The sequence below is a fragment of the Amborella trichopoda genome, chromosome 2 (genome assembly GCF_054954075.1).
Source record: "Amborella trichopoda isolate Santa Cruz 75 chromosome 2, AtrichopodaSantaCruz75HAP2 v2.0, whole genome shotgun sequence".
NCBI lineage: Eukaryota > Viridiplantae > Streptophyta > Magnoliopsida > Amborellales > Amborellaceae > Amborella > Amborella trichopoda.
Window position 1 is genome coordinate 2,659,794 of NC_142337.1, and position 12,031 is coordinate 2,671,824.

At 41.3% G+C, this 12,031-nt stretch overlaps 1 protein-coding gene across 1 annotated transcript in view; it reads right to left on the reverse strand.

The window, feature by feature from the left end:
* LOC18427186 (ABC transporter C family member 2) overlaps positions 1 to 12,031 on the reverse strand; it is a 34,383-nt gene that overhangs the window by 3,706 nt on the left and 18,646 nt on the right. Inside the window, exons 16-23 of the mRNA XM_006836243.4 lie at positions 11,797 to 11,937; positions 10,294 to 10,494; positions 10,109 to 10,207; positions 9,521 to 9,673; positions 6,220 to 6,614; positions 5,239 to 5,419; positions 4,809 to 5,132; positions 310 to 1,066 (exon numbers count right to left, since the gene is read on the reverse strand). Of these exons, the coding sequence (XP_006836306.1) occupies positions 310 to 1,066; positions 4,809 to 5,132; positions 5,239 to 5,419; positions 6,220 to 6,614; positions 9,521 to 9,673; positions 10,109 to 10,207; positions 10,294 to 10,494; positions 11,797 to 11,937 (2,251 nt within the window). The remainder of the gene's footprint in view (positions 1 to 309; positions 1,067 to 4,808; positions 5,133 to 5,238; positions 5,420 to 6,219; positions 6,615 to 9,520; positions 9,674 to 10,108; positions 10,208 to 10,293; positions 10,495 to 11,796; positions 11,938 to 12,031) is intronic.

Genomic DNA, 12,031 nt, shown 5'->3' on the forward strand with positions numbered 1-12,031 from the left:
TTAAAGTGGCAGCATTATAGTGAAATTCCTAACCAAGGACTAATTTTCTATTTTATGCTTTATCATATGGAACATACAATAATCAACATATGAAAACCTTAGTCCATCAGATCATCATCATCCAATGAAATGATAAATGATGACAGAGAGCCCCGGACCCACCACTGCGATCATGTCCAGTTCTAGTGGGTCCCAGTCCCCACCATCCATTTCATCAAATGACAATGACCCAATGGGCCAACAACATCCATTGATTGCAACATTCTATCTGTAAAGTAAATAGTCATCATTGCTACTACAAAGGCATACCTGAAAAGAGAATTGGTGCCTGTGGTATAATCCCCAGGGCCTTACGCAAATCGGCTAGACCAAACTTGGACACATCGCAATCATCTATGAGAATCCTCCCATGCTCCAATTCCACAATTCGAAATAAAGCATTGAGCATACTGGATTTGCCAGCACCAGTCCTCCCAACTATGCCAACCTTCTCACTTGGCATGATAGAGAAAGAGAGGTTATGGAGAACGGGAGGAAGTTCTGGTCGATACCTTAAAACCACATTTTCAAATTTGATGGTTCCCAAAGCTGGCCAACCAGGTGGGGGTCTGTCACTCTCAATTACAAAGGGAGCTTCAGAGGGCAAATCTATATAGGTTCCAATTCTTTCAACTGAATTCAAACTATTCTCAGCCAAACTAGCCAGTCTTAACACTGCTGTTAAGAGATTGGTAATATTTAGTGCATAGCTGAGGAGGAGACCCATTGTTGAGGCAAATGCCACCTGGTTTTCTGCACGTTGGTTTTGCATGACTGCAAACGTTGCAGTAAACCAAATCATGATACCACCCAAGGTTTCCAGCCGGATAGCAAGCCATCGATTGCCACTCATATTTACAAGGGTAAATCTGATATTGTTGTCCATGGATTTCCCATTGATACTTGCCAATCGATCGTATGCTTTGTATGCTCGGATTGTTGATAAACCATTTAGTGCTTCCCCAAATTGGGCATAAACAGGAGATCTGGTGACTGAATCCAGACGTTTCACTTCACGAGCCGTACTCTGCAGTATGTGGGGAAGGAAAAAAAAAAATTAGGAACTTTTCTGAGCATTTCATGCTATGAAATCCAAATTTGGAACTCCCTGTAAATGCATATCATGTGCTATTGTCCATGTGTTTTTGAAGCTGCTGACATTGCATTAATATAGTGTGTGAGTACAAAAAATGGTATACCATGGCTTGGGCGCCCTATACAGAACAAAAAACACAAAGCACAGACAGGCCACGATCACAAAAAAGGGTGGGGTGGGGTGGGGTGGGGTGCTCAAAAAATACCATACAGCATGCTTATAAACAAAATAGCTACAATAAAGGGCACTCAAGACACATGGGAATAGAGTTCAGTGAGATGCTGTGACGGTTTCTAGTGTGCCGCTCAAAAAGGTTCTTGCTCTAGCGAGGTGGTCTGCTTCTGAGTTCACTTCACACCAAATATGTTTCCACAAGACATGCATATCCCTGTAAATATGAAGAATTTTGTAAAAAATGTGGAGCAATCTCCATGGGCAGGGAGAGAGTCCTGACGGCCAGGAAATGACATTCTCAAAATCCCTCTCAACAAACAAAAATGGGCTCCAAGCTGGATTGAAATTCTTGTGTCCTTCAAGGAGGGCAAGGCTTCAGCTGTAGTTGAGGCGGTTGTCCAATGGGTAGGGAGAAGGAGAAGAGAGTGTGGTCGGCGTAATTCTAAACATGCCCCCTATACCAGCCAGGCCTGGTTGCCCAAAAAGTTACCGATGAAGCTGAGTTTGGATCAGCCTGGCTCTGGCGGTCTCCACAGGGAAGCCAGGGAGATAGTAGCAGGCCTCAAATAGAGCATTGCTCACCAACTTTGGAGAAAATCTGTGGGGGATAAGTGCTTGAAATAGGTATGGTTGGAAGCCCAGAAAATAATCAAGGATATGACCCGTTCTTTCAGATCTTTGAAGGTGGGTTTGGTTCCACAAAACGTCCTTTTGTTTCTCTCCATCCAAATTACCCACAGTGCTGCTGCCACAGAGGCTTTCCAAAGGAGGATCCCTGATTTCAACCAAGGAAGTGGGTAGAAAGATCTGAAAAGTTGAGGGACCGATTGAGGAATGACCCACGTCCACTCAAAGTGTTGGAGAAGGGCTCCCCACAGGGTGTTAGGAATGTCACAACAGAGAAAGAGGCGCTCATTAGTTTCTTCCTTCACCAAACACACTATACATCTACTAGGAAATGGGAGCCCACTTCTTTGGAGCTGGTCTATGGTCAGCACCCTCTTGGCAATGGTTACCCAAGTTAAAACCTCAATTTTGGGGTGGGGGGGGGGGGGGGTTTGGTGAAAGTGAGGCAAGCTTTGGGGTATGTAAAGTGGGGAGGCGCAAGCAAGGTAGGTGGTTGGTTGAGCATACAGTAGAACGAGGAGGCAGAGAACAGGTCTGAGAGATCAGGGGACCAGAGGATTTTTTCTCCGCCAAGTGTAGGGAAGAAGGCAGAGTGGAGGAGGGTGGATAATGCCAAGAAATAGTCCATTTCATTCTCCGCAAGAAGCCTCCTGAAGTTGGGGTTCCAGCTTCTAGAAGAACCCATGACCTCCAGCTGGTCTGCCAATGAGGCGTCGGGGTTCCCAGACAAGAGATACAGCCTAGGGTAGCCATCATTTAACAGAGTGTCGCCTATCCAGCAGATCAACAAAAATTTGATCCTAATGCCTTCCCTGGGATGGAAGCAAATGTTGGCTGTGAAAGCCTCATAGCTGGAGGGTGTGGACCTCGAAGCACCCGAAGGTCTACTGGGTGTTGGGAACCTAGGGATCCAGCTGGAGTTATCGCAGTGATACTTGCAGCAGAGAACGGCTTGCCACAGATAGTTGTCCAGAGTGGCTAACCGCCACCACCACTTACCGAGTAGGGCAAGGTTATTCAAATTGAGGTTGCAGATACCAAGTCAACCAAGGTATTTTGGTTAGCAGACTCTATCCCAACATATGAGGTGGGACTTTTTGTCTGCCCCCCCCCGGACCAGAAGAAGTTTCTCATACGTTGCTCTAGACGAGACACTACTGAGGAATGCATGTGAAAAAGGGACATCTAAAATATAGGGACATTTGAAAGGGTAGCTTTTTTGAACATGATTCCACCTGCTGAAGAGAGGAATCTTCCTTTCCACCTGGCAAGCTTACCAATGAACTTGTCGACAACGTGATTCCAAAGACACTTTTTGGACTTGCCGATGCACAAGGGTAGGCCAAGTAGGTGGAAGGAAGCTCGTCGACTTTGCATTGCCATCGGTCAGCCAGATGGAGAATGATGTGGGCTTCAGTAAGTATCCCCACCATCTTAGTTTTGGCCATATTTATCTTGAATCCGGTAGCCATCTAAAGAATTTCAGGAAAAGGAGAAGGGTAATGGTTTGTTGGACAGAGGCATCGCAGAACAAGAGAGTATCATCTAAGTACTGAAGATCTGAGACTAAGGGACTCTGGTTGCCAATTTTGAACCCTTTGAGGATTCCCGTGTCGTACATCCTTGCAATGGACCTGCTGAAGACTTATGCCACTGTAGCAAACAGGAAGGGGGAGAGGGGGTCTTCCTGTCTGAGACCCCTGGATGAGTTAAAGAACCCTATGGGAGAGCCATTGATTAGGACAGAAAACATAGGGTTGGATATACAGTCATGAATCCATTTCCTCCACCTAATGCCAAAACCCATTCTAAGGTGGGTTTCGTCAAGAATGGCTCAGTCAACATGATCATAGGCCTTCTCCTAGTCAAGTTTGCTTATCACCCCAGGGGCTTTTGACAGGTATCTCGAGTGTTGGCATTCGTGTGCTACCAGAGCACCATCGAGAATCTGGGAGTCTTTGACAAAAGCTCCCTGATTTTAGCAGATGACCCAGCCATGGACCTCTTTCAATTGAAGGGTGAGGACCTTAGAAAGGATCTTGTACGAGCTATTGATGAGGTTAATGGGATGGAAGTCTTTAAGTTCTTCAGCCCCTTCAACTTTTGGAATCAGGGCAATAAAAGTAACATTCTTGTGGATGATACCTCTCTCATGGAATTCTTCAAAGAAGACTAATGTCCAGTATAAGGGTATCCCAGAAGGTGTTGAATGGAGCCACTGGGAAACCGTGAGGTACCCGGGCCCGGTCTTGGGCAAGAGATTTGATGGCCTTCAAGATTTCTCCCTCCGAAAAAGGACGCTCAAGCCCAGCTGCCATGTCCAGGGGGAGGGATTGAAAAAACAAGTTGGCCATCCTTGGTCTGGGCCTACAGGGGGCCGAGAACAGGGATCTGAAGAACACTAAGATTGCATTTTCTATGAGGGGAGGACTGTTGAGGACGCTGTCCCCAACTTTAACCTAGGAGATGGAGTTATCCCTCCTACAACACGCAGCAATCTTGTGGAAAAAGGCAGTGGTTTGGTCACTGCATTTGAGCCATTTGACTGTGGATCATTGAACGACAAGGCACATGAATGACACATTGATGACAGTTTACAAGAATCCATTATACATGAGTCTAATTGGCATCCAAATCAGCTAAACTATGCAAAAATGAAACATTTTCAAATGGCTTAAAACCTCATGAGTAACATAAATAAACTATTCCTTTGACTTACATAGCTTAAAACTGATTGAATTAAAAAATGATATTAGGTCTGCTGAACATTCACAACCCAACAGCACAAGTTCAAGAGATACTTCCAAAGAATAGGACAGCATCATAAAGGCAAGCCCAGTTCATCACTTACAGTGGTTGATAGAGAACATACCTGATAGTACAAGTAAGCAGCATAGAACAAAATTAAGAGCGGCATTATTCCCCATAGAGATGCGGTGCTCACTATGCCAATCAAGACAAATGTTGAAAGAAGCTGGCAATTTTGGCTCATAAACATGCCTACATACACCGCAACGTTACGATCGACATCTCCTAAATCCTTCGCAAATCGGTTGATAATCCGTCCAATAGGATTGGTATGGAAGAACACCATTGGAGCTCGTAATATAGAACCAAGCATCGCATCATGCAATCTTTTGGCAGCATATAGACTTACAATGACCAACCAATATGAATTTGCCAATGTCACTAGTACCTGGAATCCAATGATAGAGAGTGAACACATTCAAAATGATAAGCTAAGGTCTTTATACAAGTTATGCAACAAATACAAGATGCAATTCCTCATGAACTGCATGTACCTGGCCGAATGAAAGAAGCATATAAACAAGGTTGTAGAAACCTGCTCCATGGGTCTTTGCAGAGCTTTGGTCTGTCCAAATACTCAACCAAGTGCTACTTGAAACTCGAAGTACTTCAGTTAGAACATAACAAGAACAAAGAACTATAACCACCCATAGCCCTCCTAATGCATTTTTATACCTGCAACAAGAGGAGAAAGGAATTAGGAATATTGACTCTGAGGTTAGAGCATAATGGCCACATACGAAAGGTTCAAATCACGGCTGAAACTCCCAACCCCCACCCCAAACAAAAACATGGAAGAAGAATTGGCACAACAAATCATATGAAACATATTCAGTTCAATGCAACATATTATCTGGCAGATAACCCAGAATATACCATGCGATGTAACACAACATGAACAGAATTACATCATGAACAGAATAGAACCATGAAATATATAGGGTCACATCAGATCCTTGTTCAAGAGATGTATTTCTAGAAACATCTTAAGAATTTCAGACAGAAGACTGGTCTATAGAATCTTCATGTGCACTAGCAAAATTTCAAGAGATATCCAGGCACTGGCAGATTTGTAGGTTCAATAATAGCAACTTTCTATATAAGCTAACACTAAAGCTCTAAAATATCAATTAAAGAAGTAAACAGACTCCCAATATTTGGAATTCTGGATACACACTAAAAAGTAACAAGCTAATGGGTTTTGGAATTTCCCAATTAAAAAAGTCATCATTCAACACAAACCTACTAATTGTAGCTATCACAAACTAAAAGATTCCCACTTGAGCTCTATCGTGACAGTAGACAACTGCAACCCATACCATACGTACACACAAGAACATGCATATAAGAGTACACACACACACACAAATGGAAATGTTCTAACATATCCACACAATGCTTGGCAAAGAAATTGAATTTTGAAGGCCCTCATGGAAGTACATACTAAGAAATATTCCAAAAGAGAGGCTAATTACCTCACAAGCACGCCCAAACTAACAACTCCTGTTTCACGTTCCTCTTGCTTGATGAGAACTGACTTTCCTTTCTTTCCCTCACTCGCATTATTTGCTTTTATTAATGTCTTTCCATCTTCTATCACATCCCCATTGGCAACAGGTTTATGAATATTTTGGTTTTGGTTTCCATTTACAGCTTCTTCTTCAGCTTGCTCCTCCATCTTCCCAGCATTTTCCATCAACTTTTTAAATAGCACGCCATTATTGGTCAACTCCTCAAAGGTACCCTCCTCTTTCACCATACCTTCATGAACCAGTATAATTCTGTCAACATGAGGAAGAAAGTGAAGCTGGTTTGTCACCAAGACTCTGGTCTTCCCACGCAACTCATCCTTGATACATTTATCAAAAACCTGTTAAACAATTTCAAATCACAACACTATATTTTTTAATCTCAAATATAGATGTACAAGAACTAAATCATTCAAATGTAAGCAGCTTGAAGTTAAGTGTAGGCATAAATACACATGTACCAGCAATATCTTAGATCCCAATCTATGTTAACTCTAGAAAAATCCATTCATGTTTCAGAAGAAAATTTCTTCAGTCATATGGATTGTGCTTGAAAGCAATATTGTTAACAAATAAATTCCAATGCTTCCAGTTTACTTTGAGAGTATTCATGTAACTAAAAATATAGTCTCATGGAAAATTGATGGCATACTATATATAAAAGGTTGCGTATAGCTTGCTTTCATGGGAGAAATTGTAAATTTGCTCCTACAGGCAAAAGGCCTACTCAGGAGGAATTGTTTGATCTAAACTTTGTAAAACATCAATGAATCGCCTAATGAAAATTTTCAAGAAAAAGGTGAGAAAGAGAGAGAGAGAGATGACTCTTGAGTTCCCATGAAATGGATGGCTTGTGTTCACTATTGCAGCAGAGTTCACTTTGGACCATTTTTAGTGTGTATATGCATTTTTTATTTTTGGATTGATCATCAGAATAAATAATAAACATCTACGAATAGGTTTAGGTTTTTGCGAGTGGAAGTAAGTGTACATTTCACTCCTAGGGGAACCCCTTTTTGCTCAGTCAAAGGAACAAGAACACATCCAAAGAAGATACCTTTGGCATGGTAATAGTAAGATGGACAAATTTGTTTTCGTTCAATGGGAGAAAGTTTGCAAGGAAAAGGTTTCAGAAGGTTTGGTATGAGAAGATTGGCTGCAACTAATAAAATGGCTAAATGGCATTAGCGATTTGGATGAGAAGAAGACATGTAGCAGAAGAGAATTATCATCCAGGACTATGAAAGTGAGCGTGTAAGGTGGAAGATCAACCCTCTTTGCTGAAGGTCTTGGACTTCATCTATGTGGAAAGGCATTGCTTCAATGGTGGATGTTTATTTGAATGCTAAAGAAGAATTGGTGGGGTGTAGGCAATCAGATCAGCTTTTGGGATGATGTATGGTGTGGGAAATCATCCCTGAGAGAAAAATTTTCAAGACTTGTACTAGAGGCTGTTTCACAGGAGGTCATTATTTAGGTTTACTTTGAGAGATCGGGCAAGGGTATCGTATGCCATGTAATGTCCAGCTTTTCAAAGAAATAGGGATGTCAGAGAAGAAAGGTTTATGCACCCTCTCAACATGCCTTGACTCAATATATATTTCTGAAGACACTCCGACAAACCTGTGAGGCAATTGCAAGCGAGAAGGATCTTCACTGTTAAATCATTGGCCAGGTCTAATAATAGTGGACTTTGGTTCCACAATACAATTAATTCGGGATATTTCTGACCCCACCCGCCCCCCCCCGCCCCCCCCCCCCCCAAAAAAACAATTAAAAATAAAAAATCAGTGGACCCCGTGTTTCGGATGGTTAGCAGTGATCAACAAGACTCTTATTGTGGATCACCTACAACACTAAGGTATGCAACTTGTGTCTGATGTATCAGGAAACCAAAGAACAAATTAATCATCTGGTAATTCATTTTAAGTTTAGGCATTCAATCTGGAGTTATTTTTATGAGTTGTTTGAAGTTCACTGGGCTTTCCGAGTTAGAAGTTCACTGGGCTTTCCTATGCTATTTTGGAACTCCTATGTGGCTGGAAATTCAGTCACTTCACACTGGCTGGGTGTGTAGTATTATTGCAGTGCTGTGGGGATAATAATCCAAGAGGAATAACATCTTTGAAGGAAAGTACTCTTGAATCTCAAGTTTGAAGGAGAGGATAAGGGATCAGATGATCTCTAGGGAATTAATCAGAAAGGAGTTACATCATCTACGTGAATAGGATAATGTACGGGAATGGAAGGTAGTCGCAAATGGTTAGGTAACCAAGTGTTGTATCCATGCATCACGGCCAGCACTGTCTTAGGGGAAATTCAAATAAATTACAATGGAAGTTCATTTGGCACTCCTGGATCTCCAGTTAGGGGGAGGGGGTGTCATCCGGGATACCGGCCTAATCCTTTCAATCTATGCACGGCCAGTGGGACTTGGAGATGCCAATAGGGCAGAAAACTCAAACACTTAATAGGGCTGAAATCTTTTCTCTGCACACTCTCCAACCGGCTAACCATTGAAGAGACTAAAAATTATATGGTGGAAGAAATTCAAGACAGTAGGATAGGGACGTCATCTTTATGCCCTAGGATGGCAAATGAGATCGCTAATTCTCTAGCAAAAGCAGGGAGTGCCAGGGAGGCTCCGTTTGAGGAGCCAGAAAACCCATTCCCTTAGTCACTACTCTCCACCTTCTATAGCTTCCCTCCCTATCAATGAAAGCATCCATGTCAATCTGCTCTAGGAAGCAACTGGATGTAATTGGATTATCATTTACAGGAAAGAAAAAAAGAAAAACTTCATATCTTCATATAAATGTGATGATCAGCAAAAAGCCAATACAGTATTATGGGGAAAAATTTAGGATGGAGAAGGAGCTAGCTTTGGACCATCACGTAACCACATAGCTCCAGTAGGTGGCCTCACCAAGTTCAGACCAATTAAGCATGCCTGATTTGGTAAAATTCGTGCTAAATTAAACCACATTGAGCTGATTGCATTCCATACCAAGCTCCTGAGCCAGTAAGTCAATTCATTTTGGGGCTGACTTCGACCGTGAGCATTGCGTGTCAATCACTTTCGGTTTGCGTTTGGCCATGATATCAACTATTCAAGAGTCATATTTCACAATTATAAGAAGAATATTTCTTTTTGGTTTTTGCCAGGTAATTGTGGTCAAAATGCACAGAATATTTCTTTTTGTTTTTTGCCAGGTAATTGTGGTCAAAATGCACAGACGAAAATCACCTGTCGACCAACATGAGCATCAAGTGCACTTAGAGGATCATCAAATATGAATACATCGGAATTGGAGTAAACAGCCCTTGCCATTGATACTCTTTGTTTTTGCCCACCACTAATATTCACACCTCTTTCACCAATCTCCGTAAGATCACCACCCTGTACATTAAAAAAGGCATGAAAGTGAGCATAGGCACATCTATTATTGTTCAATTGGCCCTACATTACATAAAAAGCATAAATAATACACGTGTATGAGAATGAATGCACACATTCCGATACAAGTGCAGATTACAGCACATGCATACACCCATAGTCCATTTATGACATGTAGGCAGCCTACATCTTGGAAGATGCAACAAACAAAAAGGCTTCCTTCCCTTTTGCAAAACAACCCCCCCCCCCCCTTCTTTGTGCTTTTTTTCCTATGTCTCCTCTCTTTCTTCTCCCCTCCCTTCCTCACTCCTTCCCTTGAGGCATGGAGTTAGGAGGTCATATGAACAGAATATTTCATATATGTAAACTGAAATATATGGAATTTTGCACTAAATCAAAACAATAATCTCCTTAGTAGCATAATCCATCTATACTTACAGGCAACAACTCTAGATCATGCTCCAATGCTGTCACTTCTATTGTTCTTTTATAACGTGCTGAATCAAAAGGTAATCCAAACAATATATTGTCACGAACCTGCAGAAAAGGAACAGCATATGTCACGAAATTCTAAAAAGATACTAAATTCAAGTAAGGACAAGCATATGAGCATGTCAACTTACAGTTGCATTAAAGATCCATGAGACTTGCGGTACATATGCAACACTTCCTCGTATTACAACTTCTGTGTTTTTCATTGGAGGTAGTTCACCGATCATTGCTGATATCAATGATGTCTTTCCCTCACCAGTGGTACCAACAACTGCTGCAAGGCTATCCACAGGTACATCCAGGTTGATGTTTGATAATGTGGGCTTCTCTGACTGACATTATTATGCTATGTGAATTAGATAAATATATAAGCAATAACAAAACAAGTGCCTAATTACAAAAAAGATTACAGAAAGATTGATGATCGCCATAAAATCAACAAATATACTCGGCCAATATTAACAGCTTCTACTAAAAAATGTTGTAGGTTTGATTATGGATTTACAGATCAGTCCAGAGGATTTTAGATGGTTAAATGATTTGTGAAACCACATTTATTTATTTTTATATAATCATACTCAACACAAAAAATTTAAGAGTAATATTTGAAAGTTCAAAATTCTAGCGTGTCGTTCTATGAATCATCATCATCATCAGAGCCTTTGTCCAACTAATTGGGGCTACACAAATCCTGGTCTACCATTTTTCTCTACCAAGGGTCATAGCCTTAGTGAGGCCATAAATCCCCGTATCTTTTCTCATTCCCTCGAACCATGTCTTTTTGAGCCTACCCATTGCCCTTCTTGAGCTTGGCACTTGAACTAACTTGCACCTCTTAACAGATATTGTACTGGATCTGCGCCGCACATGGCCAGCCCACCTAAGTCTACTTTCTCTCATCTTATCGCCTATTAGTGCCACACCTAAGTTCTCCTGAATGTATGCATTTCAAATTCATTTCATCTATCCCTTCTTGTCTTGCCATTCATCCATCTCAACATCCTCATCTCAGCTACACTCATTCTATGGGTATGTTGTTTCTTAACCGCCCAACATTCTGCCCCATAAAGGAAGGCTGGTCTCACAGCTTTGCTTTATGGTATGGAGTGTTAAGCGGTCAAGAATGCTTCCATTATTTGCATATTTGTATTATCTCTTTGTCCAGGTAATAAGATTTCTTAGATGAAGTACATGAATGCTGGAAACATTCAAATATCAACAAGAAGAAGAAAAGACATTTGTCTATAGATCTCAAGCTACAAGTTGCACACAGAAAGTAGGGTTTCTTAGAAGCATTGATTAACAGTTTGAAATTTCTAAACATGAGAGCCTACACAAAAAGAAGTTCTTCCTGAGACTTTTTTCAGCACCCAATACCAACATATCAGAAGTACAAGAAATCTGGTTGTAAAATATAATAGGTATGCTGGATGATCAAGTTAACTTTGCACATTTCAAAAGAGTCCTTAAAGAGTAGAAATGGATGGACTCCAGCATGGTAGCATACCTTATCTAAAAGAAAATATAAGATGTAGTTGCTCATACATGTGCACGAGTTATGCAAGGTAAAGAACTGAGTGTCATGCTCAAATTAACAGCGGTTAACACTTTTCCATGAAGTAATGCAAACTGACCTTTGCATCCCATGAGAAACATCCATTCCTTATTGAAATAGCAGGGAGTCCTGGCTCAAGAGGAGGATTTGGCTGAAGAATTCTCTCTTCAGTTAGGAGAAGATCTTCTAGTCGCTTTAATGACACATTCGCGTTTACAACCTGCATGACCAGACCACATTTGTTTTTCAGCGCCTATTCAATTCCAAAAGATCTAACTAGATACCTGCAACAAGAAGCCCCTTTTTTTTCCATC